This window comes from Prenolepis imparis, unplaced genomic scaffold (genome assembly GCF_030444845.1).
Source record: "Prenolepis imparis isolate NDT839.2.m4 unplaced genomic scaffold, iyPreImpa1.0 SCAF_6, whole genome shotgun sequence".
Lineage (NCBI taxonomy): Eukaryota > Metazoa > Arthropoda > Insecta > Hymenoptera > Formicidae > Prenolepis > Prenolepis imparis.
The window spans coordinates 18,955,840-18,972,176 of record NW_028141164.1 but is presented as its reverse complement, the minus strand read 5'-3'; the positions used below and the strand labels follow the sequence as shown (position 1 = coordinate 18,972,176).

Genomic DNA, 16,337 nt, shown 5'->3' with positions numbered 1-16,337 from the left:
TATCGTTACTCTATAATATTCTGTTATTAATAATATGAATTAATTATTCTCATTAATAATAATATTTATCTTTATCAATTAATAATTTTGTGTACTTGACCTACTGGTTGAATATCCTTAAACTATGGGATATGCGAGATATTGATTAGACTAACTTAACAAATGACACATTTAAAATAAATTAATAAATAAATTAATCATAATTTTATCAATTAATTAATTAATTACTCAAATAACTGAAATTAATAAATAATGAGTAAATAATAAATATTGAAAAATAGAAAAAAATAAATAAATAGTTAATGAATAATTAAATAATAGTGTAATATTGAAATAAAGTTTCAGAGAAGAATATAAAAAATTTCAAATACATATTTTGATAAAATATCAAGTTTAATGTCTTTTGATTAATCAGAAAAGAATTACAATTATTCATTAAGTATTTATTTATTTTTTTCTATTTTTCAATATTTATTATTTACTCATTATTTATTAATTTCAGTTATTTGAGTAATTAATTAATTAATTGATAAAATTATGATTAATTTGTTATTTATTAATTTATTTTAAATTTGTCATTTGTTAAGTTAGTCTAATCAATATCTCGCATATCCCATAGTTTAAGGATATTCAACCAGTAGGTCAAGTACACAAAATTATTAATTGATAAAGATAAATATTATTATTAATGAGAATAATTAATTCATATTATTAATAACAGAATATTATAGAGTAACGATAAACACGCATCGGCGCGATACACGAGTTATAAGTTGTACCCGTGCCGAGCTTGGCCGTTACGCTCCTGACCGTGCGAATTTCATGCGCTCCCATTCGTCAACTTCAATGCCTCACCATTCAAATTCTATTCATTGGATCACATTTTTGTAAAGAACTTTTCAACTTAGAATTTCATGAAGAATCTGTCATTAAAAGCTTCTTCGCCAGTTCTGGGACACCCTGTATATGTCATTGCGCGCGCACGATTCCGCTTACTACGTTAAATAATATGTATATATATATATAAATATATATATGTGTGTAATATATACAATATATTCAGCGTAACGGACCACAAAATTTTGAGACAATTCCGACAGTTTATAAAAAAGTATATATTAAAAATTAATCTACTTTACAAGCTATCAAATGCAATAAGAAAACTTAAAAAAATTTTTTATAAAAACCACTGTTTTAAATTTTTAAATAAATAAACCATATTTTTTTATATAAAAAAATTTCTTACAATATTCTGCATAAAAACATATAAAAGTAGAATAGTGATAAAGTGTATAGTTTTCGAGATATATTTTAGTTTAAAATAGACATAATCTTACGTAAACTATTAATATCTCGTAAAATACTCATTTTCTCATAATCTTATTTCAATACTTTTATGCACAAAATAATGAGAAGAATCAAATTTATTTATTTATTTATTTATTTATTTAACGGGACTCATCCCTCTAATATAAACAAACAAAATTGAAAATTTTATGTATTAACATTGTTAAAATAATTAACTCATTTAATTAGATATTTCATTTTCGTCATTTCTATTCAATATTCTCGATTTCATCTATTTAAACGATTCTCGCAAAAGCCGTGCAACGGCTCGGATTATCGCCGAGCATGTTTACGTTTTTTCTGTATCTCGCGTCTTTCCCCGCGCCTCGCCGCCCATCGCGGCCTTATTCAACAGCTGTTCGAAATGAAAACACTTTTCGAGACCTTGACATATATTCTTATATACCACACAGTACTCGACCGACTTTTCGTGCGTTTACACCTCTCTCGATCAGCTGCGCTTCTTTATCACGAAATCCTTTGTTCGCTAATTTTTCAAGTCTGTGATAATCTCTTGTGTTTAATAAGATTTTCTGTTCTGAAATAAACTCGTGTAACTCAGATCATTGTGTCGCTTAATTGAGTATTCACATTCGCTTCGCTTTAACATTTATTTTGGTCCTTCGAGCCGGATTTTCTACTTCGATTTCGCGAACATTCTGGAACACTCGGCAGTATTCTCTCGTGTATCTCGCGTTAGCAAGACATTTTCTCTATCTCTGTGAGTGTCAGTGTTCTATATTGCCGCATCATCGTGAAGTGCTATCTCGATCACATTGCATTCGCATTGTGAAACATATTATAATACATTGTTCTAAGTGACCGTTAACAATTTAATTTCAACAACAAGTGCTCGTGACCTTTTTCACACTCAAGATGACAACATTCGGAGCAGTCGTCGAAAAGCAACATCTCTTCGGCTTGATTTCCCGCGCTTACGTGAACGCCAAAAAACTGGGGCCCGAGAAATTCAATCGATTCGCTATTGATGCTCGTCTTCAATCTCTCGAGTCTAATTGGGAGACATTCCAACTAAATCACGACAAGATCATCAGCAGTCTTACTGAAGAAATGCGTAAGCATGCATATATCACTGACGATCTTTACTCTACGTGTGAAGAAGCGTTCCACGACGGAAAAGCCAGTCTGATGCATGACCGCGAACCGCTCCTTCCGAAACGTGACGAAGGAAACGAATCTTTTCACGGGAAGAGTGCGTCAGGATCATGTCGCGCGCTGCCAAAAATCAACTTGCCAAAATTCTCTGGCGATTACCATGAGTGGCCTTCATTTCGCGACCTATTCCATTCTATGGTCGGATCGAATCGCGACATACCGAGCGTCGAAAAATTACATTATTTGAAGTCGCAAACCACCGGCGAAGCTGCTCGGTATATCGCCAATATTCTGGTGACAGAAGAAAACTTCTCGCACGCGTGGGAAGCGCTCACATCTCGGTATGAGAATCGCCGCATCCTCGTCACTACCTATCTCGATCGCATCTTCGATTTGAAGCAGCTTACGCAAAAGTCTTGTTCGGACCTCAAAGTGCTATTATCGACAGTCAAGGAATCTCTCGGCGCTTTACAATCTCTCGGTGCGCCTACCGACCATTGGGATATCCTCATCGTCTATCTCGTCGCTCGGCGTCTCGACTCGCAAACATTGGAGGCTTGGGAGCTCGAACAGGGAACGTCCACCGACCTCGCCACCTTCAAGGATCTTGAAACCTTCCTCGAAGGTCGCATTCGGGCATTAGAGACCGTGCAATCTCGCTCTTCAAAATCCACCAACGCTGCCTCGAAAGTGCCTCCGAAAAGCAAACCCGCCGCTCGTGCGCATGCTGCTGTCGTCGGCAACACGAAGTGAAGTGCTCGTTCTGCAGCGCAGCACACTACATCTCTTCATGCTCAGAATTCGCTGCTAAATCGCTTAGTGAACGCCAAGAATTTGTCAACCAGAAGCATCTGTGTTTCAACTGCCTCGGAACACACCGGCTAAGTGAATGTCGCACCTTGAAGAGATGCAGGCACTGCAAGGGACAGCACCACACGCTTCTCCATCGCGACGTCGCGTCAGCTCCAGTCGCAGCGACTTCCTCAAGTACTTCAGCAACATCTAGCGCAGTACCATCTGGATCTTCTACAGCGCCTGTTATTCGGTCTCATCACGCCGCTGTACCATTCGAGCGTCCTCACGTATTGCTGGCAACTGCCTGCATGACGCTAGTCACTGACCATGGTGAGCATTTCAAGGTCAGAGCACTACTTGACCAAGGATCAGAAGTATCGTTGATTCGAGAGTCATTGGTGCAACTACTTCGATTTCCTCGTGGTCGCGCGTCACTACCTATCCTCACTGTTGGCGAACAGCACGTCGGCTCCACTCGCGACATTGTCTCATTACTCCTTCGATCGCGCATTGATCCAGCGGTCGAAATCAACGTCTCTGCTTTCGTCCTGCCTCGAGTCACTGGGCAAGTTCCTGATCAAGCTGTAGTGACTTCTTGGACGCATCTCGCTGATCTATCATTAGCCGATCCAGAATTCGCGGTGCCACGCGGCATTGATCTAATTCTAGGCGCAGACGTTTATGGCTCTCTCCTGCGCGGCTCTGTTCTTCAAGGACCTCCAAACGCTCCAGTTGCTCAAGAGACAGTCTTCGGTTGGATCGTTTCCGGACCTACCAGTTCGGTAACCTCCACTTCTCGTCCAGTCTCATACACCGTCCGATTCACCAAGGTCACTAATCTGCACGATGAGCTGCAGAAATTCTGGCTCCAAGAAGAAGTCAACTCTTCATCATCCAGTCATCTTCTTCCTGATGAACTTGAATGCGAGACGCACTTCCGCGAAACACACTCTCGAAATCCTTCAGGAAGGTACGTCGTTCGTCTGCCATTCCGGTCTAATCATCAACCACTAGGAAAGTCAAAGTCATCAGCTCTTCGATCGCTCGAGCGAGTCCGTCAACGACTACAACGAGATTCATCGTTCGGCGACCTCTACGTCAAGTTCATGACTGAATATGAGGAGTTAAAACATATGCAACGTACTGCCGATTCTTCAGATCATCTCACGGCAGTCTACCTTCCGCATCACGGTGTTCTTCATGAATCCAGTACCACGACGAAGTTACGAGTGGTATTCAATGGCTCGTCGCGCACTACTACCGGCGTTTCATTCAACGACTGTCTACATTCGGGACCGAAACTGCAGCAAGATCTCGACGCAGTTCTCTTACGCTGGCGAACTCACCACTTCGTATTCGCTGCCGACATTGAGAAAATGTATCGGCAGATTGTGATGCGAGGACCGCCATTATCAACGAATTCTCTGGGGTACCGTCGGAGCCCCTCAGGAATTTGAGCTTTGCACTGTGACGTATGGCCTCACGTGTGCTCCGTACCTCGCTCTTCGTGTTCTTCAACAGCTCGCCTCCGACGAAGAGCACAACTATCCGCAAGCAGCCGCGATACTACGGAGGGAAACTTACGTGGACGACGTCCTCTCTGGTGCTGATTCTCTACCAGAGGCTCAAAAGAAAGCGGATCAGTTAATACGACTTCTCACGGCGGGCGGCTTTCACTTACAAAAATGGGCGTCAAATGAAGAGTCCATCCTGACTAGCCTCTCCATGACCTCTGAAACCCCAACCTCTCGAGAACTTCCAACCGAAGCTCGCACTCTCGGCATCGCTTGGCATCCTGCGAACGACGCCTTCAAATTTCACGTGAGTCAGACTACGTCCTCACTCACTCTCACCAAACGATCTGCCTTGTCTCGTGTAGCTCAATTATTTGATCCTCTCGGATAGCTCGCTCCAGTAACCATAGTCGGCAAAATCTTCATTCAACGCCTCTGGCAATCGAATATCGGATGGGATGATCCATTACCGTCATATCTCGCCAACGCCTGGATCAACTTTGACGATAATTTGAAGGACGTTTCCGAACTCGCAATACCACGCTGGATAGGAACATCTTCATCAGCACGAGGCATCGAATTTCATGGATTCTCCGACGCCTCGCAAGATGCACTTGGAGCGGTTCTATATATTCGAATCTCTAATTACTCCGACGCCAAGGTCACACTCCTCGCAGCCAAGAGTAAGGTAGCTCCCGTCAAACGGCAGACAATTCCCAGATTGGAACTCTCAGCCGCCATCTTGCTAGCTCGTTTGGTTGCCCGAGTTCAAGATATTCTCGAATACCAGCACGTTCCTGTACATCTGTGGACCGACTCGAGTGTCATCCTCGCATGGATCAGAGGTCATCCATCCAAATGGAAAGAATTCGTTTCCAATCGAGTGGCCGCCATTCAGGAGCTAGTTCCCGACGCACGGTGGCATCACGTTGCTGGAGTCGACAATCCAGCTGACTGCTTGTCTCGAGGCCTCTCACCACGTCAACTCCGTCATCACCATCTCTGGTGGCACGGCCCAACTTGGCTCCAAAGTCCCTCAATTGGGTGGCCTTCAGATGCTCCTCCAATTGACTCTTCAATCGATCTCGAAGAGCGGTCTCAACCTCCTGTCCACGTGTCGATGGTAAGAACACCACCTCCTTACTGGGACTTACTTAATTGATTTTCACAGCTTAATCGTCTGCTGCGTATCACGGCCTGGATCATGCGCGCCACGCTCCTCTTCAAGGGTGACACCACACCAGCCTCCACAGGACTGACCAGCGACGAGATCCTCAACGCACGGACATTCTGGCTAAAGGAAACGCAGAAGGCCTATCTTGGCCGAGAACTGGAGATCTGCGCTCAACCAACTGCTCTTTCTCGCACTCATCCTCTACTCAAACTGTCGCCATTCATCGACTCGGAAGGCATTCTTCGCGTCGGCGGACGCTTGAAAATCGCATTACTCGATTCTGAAATCAAGCATCCAGCTATTTTGCCTCGCGGCTCTCCTTCCTCACGCCTTGTAATTTCAGACATCCATCAACGGACTCTCCATGGTGGAGTTCAGGTCGTTTTAGCTACGATGAGACAGCAATACTGGATCATCGGTGGTCGAGCCCCGGTCAGCGCTTTCATCTGCCGGTGCGTTCGATGCACTCGACATCGCGCCGCCACCGCCAGCCAAATGATGGGATCATTACCGACGTCTCGCGTGACACCAACGCGCCCTTTCTTCAACTCCGGGGTGGATTACGCCGGTCCGTTCATGCTTAAAACCTGGCGTGGACGCGCTTTTCGCACCTATAAGGGGTACCTCATCGTCTTCATCTGCTTCGCCATATCAGCCGTCTATCTAGAGCTCGCCACGGACTACTCGACGCAAGGATTCATCGCAGCGTACCGACGATTCATCAGCAGACGCGGTCGATGCAGCTCGATCACGAGCGATTGCGGCACTAATCTCGTCGGCGCCGATACCGAACTTCGCCGTCTATTTAATTCCACTTCTCGAGAAGTCGCCCACCTTTCTCATCTTCTAGCCGCCGACGGTACCACGTGGAAATTCAATTCTCCCTTCGCTCCACATTTCGGTGGTAAATGGGAGGCCGCGGTAAAATCCACTAAATTTCACCTTCGACGCGTTATCGGTGACTCCGTGCTCACGTACGAAGAGTTCAGTATGTTGCTCATTCAAATAGAAGCCGTCTTGAATTCGCGACCGCTTTGCGCGCTTTCGGACGATCCCGCCGACGTCATCGCATTGACTCCCGCGCATTTTCTCGTTGGCGAATCTCTCATAGTTCTTCCGGAACCGTCGCTAACCGAAACGCCGATCTCTCGCCTTTCACGGTGGCAACTTCTCCGCCACATGCTCGAACGATTTTGGCATCGCTGGTCAACCGAGTATCTGCAGCGCTTTCAAATTCGAAACAAGTGGCAGCAGTCAGCCAATTCAATTGCAATCGGGTCTCTGGTACTAATTCTCGATGAGCGATACCCACCGTCGAAATGGCCGTTAGCGCGAGTCACTGCTGTACATCCAGGTACAGACGGCCTAATTCGGGTTGTATCCGTCCGTACTGCCACGTCGGAGTTCAAAAGACCCATCGTTAAATTGTGTCCGCTCCCGATCAACTCGTAACAATTATGCGTGTAATTGTCGTCACGACTTTCAATGCGTCTTCACTTTCTGTCAAACTGTCCAATCTGTTTAAATTCACGTTGCGTCGTTTACCATCTCACTGCGTACTGCTTAAATCATTTAACTTCTGTTCATTACTCATTATCACGTACAATATTGTAGTCATTTTCATCCATTTCTTATTATTCATTATAGTTTCATTACTTCAGCGGCGTCCAGCCCCTGAGGCGGGCGGTAATGTTAAAATAATTAACTCATTTAATTAGATATTTCATTTTCGTCATTTCTATTCAATATTCTCGATTTCATCTATTTAAACGATTCTCGCGAAAGCCGTGCAACGGCTCGGATTATCGCCGAGCATGTTTACGTTTTTTCTGTATCTCGCGTCTTTCCCCGCGCCTCGCCGCCCATCGCGGCCTTATTCAACAGCTGTTCGAAATGAAAACACTTTTCGAGACCTTGACATATATTCTTATATACCACACAGTACTCGACCGACTTTTCGTGCGTTTACACCTCTCTCGATCAGCTGCGCTTCTTTATCGGGAAATCCTTTGTTCGCTAATTTTTCAAGTCTGTGATAATCTCTTGTGTTTAATAAGATTTTCTGTTCTGAAATAAACTCGTGTAACTCAGATCATTGTGTATTAATTGAGTATTCATATTTGAGTATTCATATTCGCTTCGCTTTAACAAACATCAGTAAAAGACATAATTCAAATAATTATAATAAGAGACAACGCAATATAAGTATTAAAAATCAGAAACAAAAAATACGTGATAAATCAGTGAAAACATTTCGATAGAGATCGTTTGAATGAGTAGAGCGGACAGTGAAAGAAATCGACACGATCTGAAAATTTATTCGCCAATATGCTAAGTTTGTTTAGCGGTTTAAATTTACCAAATGAGGTACGATGAAATTCTTCCCCAAAAATTGGACTGATTCTAAGAGGTCTAGCTGGGATACGCAAATTTACTCGTGCCAATAATTCCGAACAACAGATATGGCCGTTGATTAATTTATATAAAAACAGTAAATCTAAAAAAACTCTTCTATCTTCTAATGTGCTTAAATTAAGCTTCTTCAAAATTACATCATATGTATGATCGGAGAAATGCATTGGCCTGTCCGTAAGAAAACTCATCCTGCGGAGAAATCGATGCTGAACTCTTTCAATTAGAATGCAACAACTCTTCCGATACGGATCCCATACAATCGAAGCATATTCCAGCTGAGACCTAACAAGCGTGCAATACAACAATCTTAAAGTAAAAATATTTTTAAAATACTTGAAAGAGCGCATTATAAAGCCAAGTTTTTTAAACGCCCAACTCGTGATATTTCGAATATGTTTACCAAACGATAAATCCGCGCTAAAAGTGACACCCAAATCTCGTATGTCATCAACAACTGATAGAGTAAACCCACCTATCATATAGTCGTGCTTATACACTAATCTTTCATGATTAAAACGAACTACATGACATTTAGATAAATTAAAGTGTAATTTATTCCTATTGCTCCAATGGTCAAGGCGAAGCAAATCTTGCTGTAAAAGATCCGCATCCACAGAGTTATCCACCCGACAAAAAATCTTTAAATCATCAGCATAGAGCAAAAATTTACTATGATAAAATATTTCTCCAATATCATTAATAAATAAATTAAATAGTAACGGGCCTAAATGAGAACCTTGTGGTACGCCTGATGACACTTTTATAACTCTGGATAGACAATTATTGAACTTAACGGTCTGCAATCTATCAGTTAAATAACTAGTTAACCATTTTAATATGTTACCCCCAATGCCACAGGCACGCAATTTGCAACGCAGTATAACATGGTCAACACTATCAAAAGCTTTTTTAAAATCGGTATAAATAGCATCCACCTGGGAGCCATCCTCAATTGTCGCGCTTATAAAATCCTAATACACCAATAAATTCGTAACCGCAGAACGACCAGCAATAAATCCATGCTGCTGCTCAATCATTACATTCTTCATCATTAAAGCAAGTTTATTAGTAATCAAATTCTCAAATATTTTTGGTATAATATTTTGCTTACTTATAGGTCTATAGTTGTAAATTGATGTAAATTAAACATAGTTATTTTTAAGAAAAAATATGTAATATGTAACTAATAGCTACATACTTTTTGTTAAAATAACTACGTATTTTTTTTACATCAATTGATTCCTCTCATTATTTTGTGCATAAATATATTGAGGTAAGATCATGGGAAAATTAATATTTTACAAAACATTTCATAGAATATGTAAAATTGTGCAATATTAAAATGTACAATATCTCGTAAACTATTTTAGTCATTCTACCCTTATAACTTCTTATGAATATTATCAGAGAAATCATTTTATATAAAAAAATATGAGTTTTATTTAAAAGAATCAAGGTGACATTGATTTTTTTATAAAAATATTATTTTTCCATTTTTTTATTGCATGTGATACCTTGCCTAAAACAGATTAATTTTCACTGTAAAAACTTTTTTTTAACTATTGAAAACGTTTCAAAAATCATGCGAATCGTTATCCTAAACACTGTACATGAAGTTGCTTTAGATGAAGACATGCATATAAACACTAGCATATAAAGGTAACAAGATAAGTTTGATATAAAGTTGTTCAAAATTATTCCATTTTCCTTTTCTACATATCGATATAAATAAAAAGATGTGAACTTCATATGCAGATGAATAAGATGTATAAATATATATATATATATATATAATATATATATACATAAGTATTTTATTAGCTTATTACAAAATTAATTCGGTATTCAATTTGCCAATTATACGGGCGGTCGATTCATGTCGTGTTTATGTTATCATTTGTGATATCAAATATTATCTATCAATTATTTTCAGACAGGTAAAATGTAAATATATATAAATTTATTTCATACTTTATTTATATGAAAATAATTGATACAAAATAATTGATAAAACAATAAGATAACACAAAACACGACATGCATCGCAAAATTGTTAAACAAAAAGTAATAATTTAATTACATAATGTTTAAAAATTATTCGATTTATGTGTCGTGTTGGTGTCATTTTAATCACAATAAATCATCAAAATTATTTGCAAATAGATAAAAAAAGAAATACATACATTTTATTTTCTGTAAATAAGAAAGATTATAGAAAAAAAGTAACGATATTTCTGAATTGTTGTGTAAATGTAACATAAATAACAGTATTTATACAATAAATCTCGGTACAATTAGTAGTCACATATACTAAGTGACAGCTTCGTATGTACCGCATAGACCTCGAGACTCGAGTTCAAATCCAAGTACATCCTGCACCGCCTGCAAGTGTATAAAAAACGTTCCTCGTACCGCCCGTATACGTGTCTGCGCTAATATGCGCAGACCACACTTTTGCAATTTTTTTTTATGAAAATGTAAAATAATTTGGCAAATTGAATATCGAATTTATTTATGATTTTTTAAAAATGTACATATTTATGACTTTCAAAAATGTAATTATTTTCTATAGTAAGATGACATACATGGTAAAATTAAAATACATTTTAAACATTATATATATATATATATAATTTTAAAAATGTTTTAATTATACCTTTTATGTCATCGTACTATAGAAAATAATTACATTTTTTGAAGTCATAAATATGTACATTTTAAAAAAATCATAAATAAATTCGGTATTCAATTTGCCAAATTATTTTACATTTTCATAAAAAAAAAAAAAAAAAAATTGCAAAAGTGTGGTCTACAATTTTCGATAGCAGCGTTATTCCACACGCAATTGCCTGTTGCCAACGTCTCCAAACTGGCAACGCTGCGTGTCTGTTACCAGCGTCTCGAAAGTGACAACACTGTTGCCTTTTGCCAGCGTTTCGTTACTGGCACTGGCATCGTCAGTTCATTGTCGTCGATCGTCGAGTCACGTCGGACGTCGGACTTGTAATACAACGATGCCACGACGTAAGTATTATTTTATATAAATTATTTGAAAATAACGAGTTGAGACATAAAAATTAAGGTAACTGTAAGTACAGATTACGCTGCATAAATTATAATGATATGTATAATCTCTCGCTGTTCTCGTTATCATCCTCTTTCTTAGGTTATGAGCACATGCTTGCGACGCTACAGTTTACGTAAATCGTAAGTGTAAGTAACGCACAAGATTTGTCGTATGTCGTAGAAATGTACTACAATCGTTACTTTCGATTGTAGCACGTTTTTATTACACGCCAAAAACTTAGAGACGCCAAAGACTTACGTAAATTGTTGCGTCGCAAGCACGTGCTCATAACCTACGAAAGAGGATGATAACGAGAACAGCGAGAGATTATACATCCCAGCAAACACAGAATATAACTATTATATAATCCATGGTGTAAGAATACCAGGTGTAACATTCCCGAGGATACGCAGTCGTTCAAAATAATGGCCACTCTTGAATCAATCAGAAATTTGCCCCAAATTCTAAAAACTAATATGGGCACCGCTATAAGTTAGGTTAGTGGAACCCATGATTTATTACATATTTGTTTTTCTTTGCAGACATAATGCCCTCGTGCTGCATACAAAATTGCAAGAGTCGTACATATTGTACAGATAAAAAAGGAATAACATTTTTTAGATTCCCAAATGAAGATAATATTCGTCAGGCATGGATAAATGCTTGTCAAAGGAGCGAAGTAGCACTTATTAATTGACATAGATTATTATTTATTACTTATTATTTTCATTTTTTAGTTATATCATAATTTTTTATTAGCTTTCACTTTTTAGTATTATACTTTTCTATATTTTCATTTATTGTATTTGTACTATATTTATTTTTATAATTCTTAATAATATAAAAAAATTAATAAAAATTAATAAAAAATATTAATAAAACTAATAAAAATTTTAACAGTAATTAAAAATTTTTATTCTTAATATAATATTTTAATATAATATGTAATACAACAGACAGCACGTAAAAATGTCTAAAAAATGTTGTAAAGATGTGTTTAAGATATTTTTAAGACATATGTTGTTTGGGTATATATTTCATCAATATTATGTTTGAATTCCGCGCCAATTTTTGGGGCAAATTTCTTATTGGCCTTTCCTGTATTCAGCCGCCATTATGCGCAATGTTACACCTGGTATTCTTACACCATGATATAATCTAGAAGTAACACGCAATATAACATGAGTTATACATTATTAATATTTATGTTACATAATTTTTTTTGTAACTGCAATATAATTGTGTTTTAAAACGGTTATATTTCTTTGTTATTTACTGGTTATAACAGCAATATAACTGAAATATTACACATTATATAACAAATGCTACATTAGCATTACTTTAATATTACATAACATATGTAATATTTTATGAGAAATGTTACAGTAATATTCCAAAAATAACAATATTCAGTAATCATTAGTTCTTTCATTTACCGCTATGCGACGCGCGATGATCTAGCTATCTCGTATTTAAATTTCAGTCATGAGAATTATATAAAGCTTACAAAAAATGACTATTAAGATTAAAAAGATGTCATAATTAATTTTTGTCAGTTTAATTTTTCTGATATATCCCAATAGAGAATTCAGGTATTGAACTGATCGAAAACTTAGAAAGCGAACAAATAAATGTCCGAATGAGAGAAAATCGCTCATAATATTATAATATTTAAGTTAAGCTATAAAGTTTACTATTTTTATATAAATAAAATTTTTAATTTGAAATAAAAATTTTATAAAACAATTTTTTTAAAAATATTATAAAAGAATTTTATAAAATAAATTATTTAAATTTTATTATTTTTATATTTAATTACATTGAACTAATTGTAAGTACTTTTGTCATATACGCATATACATACATGCGCCTAACCTTCATATTTGCATGTTATAACATGTATATAACAATTTTATAACTTATACCGCGCTATATTTATGTTATATCACTGCAATTTTGTATAAATGGGAAATTACAACTAATTTTTATACATGTTATGTAAGTATTATATAATTTTTAAGAAAATTATATAACATGTTATTTACGTGTTACATTAATGTTATATAGCTGTAATATATATGAGTAGGAAATTATTACTAACGTGTATATAACCTTGTACATTCGTGTTATATTGCGTGTTACATTTCGTTTTATTATGACAATATAACAGTTATATACTCGTGTTTGCTGGGATATCATAATTTATGCAGCATAATCTGTACTTACAGTTACCTTAATTTTTATGTCTCAACTCGCATGTGCTCATAACCTAATCAAGAGAATGTTCTTATACCCTTATATTCTATTAAAAATAAGAGAAACATATTTAAAAAATGCATTTTTGTAGCACGAAGCGAGGGCAGTAAGCCGATGGCAGCAGCGACGACGATAGCGGCAACAACAACGACGACGACAATGACGACGATGCCAACGGCGATGACGACGAGGACGGTAGCGATGACGACGAGGATGGCAGCGATGACGACGAGGACGGCAGCGACGGCGCCGAGGACGGCAGCGACGGCGATGAAAACGACGGCGACATCGCCGTCACAGCCATTGGACAACAAGAGAGGAAACGTAAGAAATGTAAGTTATTTTATGTGCGAAAGCAAAAGGAGTGAGTGCGGACACGGGCAGAAAACTAAACTCAGAACTTTAACGCGACAAAGATGGACGTATATTTGACAAAAAAAATAAACGATTACAGAGAAGAATATACTATGTATTCTTTTGGTACACAACGAATAACGGAACTTATTTCGAAGCTTTATAAATCCGCAAGCGACGGAAGAGAATAAGCGCGCAGATTATTAGACAAGCGATCTATTAATTTGTGTATCCCGACTATCTTTTCACCGTGAGAGCTACTAAGTAGTGAGAGCGATGGTCGCTCGAGAGGAGGTTTTATACACTCGGTTTTCTGGAACGTTCGAGATCTTCCAGGAATATTGTTATTGCGAAAGATCGAGACATCCGTTGACACTGCCTATTGTCATGTTTGTTGTTATTTGGTATCCTCTCGAACGACCGCGGCTTGTATCGCTTTCGATCCAGACGCGCGTTCCGCGTGCGCGGCCGGCGGCGCGTTTGTGAAGGCGCGGGGCGAGAGGGGCGTCCCGCAGCCGCGCGCTTAAACTACCGAATTACGACGCTTAAAGATTATAATTAATATAACCAATAAAAATGTTAGTAGAAATTATAATTATTGTATCACTATTCAATTTACGAACAATAGAACGGGATTCGTTTTGAACATTTTATTTGGCTGAAATAAGTGTGCAGATTTAACTTAACTATATACACACATGTAGACATATACTAACATCTACTTTATTATATTATTATTTGCAATTCTCATGTTAATTTAATGCGTTGTTCAATACTTAATATCATTTGCAAATCACACATTAAATTAACATGTGAATTGCAAATAATAATATAATGAACAAGTCATCAGTATATGTGTATATGTGTATATATATGTGTGTGTGTGTGTGTGTGTGTGTGTGTGGCTGCGGCTGCGGCTGCGGCTGCGGCTGCGGCTGCGTTCGGAAACGTCCCCCGAGTGCATTCCCTCTCTCTCTATACCACTCCTATCTCACAAGGGGAGGTCGCGGTTGACTCTTCACCGATTTTGATCTCCTTTGGTATGGTGAATCTACATCGAAAAAAAGTTGCTCCGTGTTCGAGCTTTTCGTCCAATGCGCCTTGTAAAAAAAAATTTTTTTTTCCCGAAGTTTAGAGAAATTGTCAGGTTCGTTATGAGGCCTAAAGAAAGACACACTTTCGATCGGTGCCGCTAGTGCAGCGGCAGAGCACAAGAATAGTAATCCCGGGATCCCAGGTTCAGAACTTTGGGCTGTCATAATTTTTTTTTTTTTTTTTTTTTAATAACGTATTATTTATTATGATAAATAAATATTCGGCATATTTTTATCGTTAGTTATGCATATATCTCTTTATATATTTAAAATTAATAAAATGATCGTAATATAAATAAAATATTTTTATAGAGAAATATTTTTAGAAATATTTTTACTTTTTAAAGATTTATACATTTTTTCAAATTTTCTTTAATCTAATAATGTTAGAATACACACTTTTCATAGCTTTACAAAATTTAATTTATTACTCATTATTATTTTTTGCTTCAATATGTAATAAATATGTCATAAATATATAAGTAAGATATTTTCTAACCGACCTTCTAGAACCTTTATTAGTAGACAGGATCAGACGACCCTCTCCTCTCCCTCCAACGTTCCTTACACTTTCACAACCAGCGATTTCATCCAGCGGTTCACAGCAGGTAGAAAATCCGAATTTTGTAAAGCTATGAAAAGTGTGTATTCTAACATTATTAGATTAAAGAAAATTTGAAAAAATGTATAAATCTTTAAAAAGTAAAAATATTTCTAAAAATATTTCTCTATAAAAATATTTTATTTATATTACGATCATTTTATTAATTTTAAATATATAAAGAGATATATGCATAACTAACGATAAAAATATGCCGAATATTTATTTATCATAATAAATAATACATATTATTAAAAAAAAAAAAAAAAAAAAAAATTATGACAGCCCAAAGTTCTGAACCTGGGATACCAGATTACTATTCTTGTGCTCTGCTGCTGCACTAGCGGCACCGATCGAAAGTGTGTCTTTCTTTAGGCCTCGTAACGAACCTGACAATTACTCTAAACTTCGGGAAAAAAAAAATTTTTTTTACAAGGCGCATTGGACGAAAAGCTCGAACACGGAGTAACTTTTTTTCGATGTAGATTCACCATACCAAAGGAGATCAAAATCGGTGAAGAGTCAACCGCGACCTCCCCTTGTCAGTAATATAGAAATAGACGGAATGCACTCGGGGGACATTTCCGTACGCAGCCTGTGTATG

At 37.4% G+C, this 16,337-nt stretch overlaps 1 protein-coding gene across 1 annotated transcript; it reads left to right on the top strand.

Annotated features, from left to right (window-relative positions):
- Positions 1 to 2,223: 2,223 nt before the first annotated feature.
- Positions 2,224 to 14,052, top strand: LOC145937911 (uncharacterized). Its single transcript, XM_083041266.1, has 6 exons — positions 2,224 to 3,212; positions 3,284 to 4,649; positions 4,780 to 5,079; positions 5,164 to 5,895; positions 5,944 to 7,394; positions 13,806 to 14,052. Exons 1-6 carry the CDS (start codon positions 2,224 to 2,226, stop codon positions 14,050 to 14,052), a joined length of 5,085 nt encoding a protein of 1,694 aa, XP_082897392.1.
- Positions 14,053 to 16,337: the final 2,285 nt, after the last annotated feature.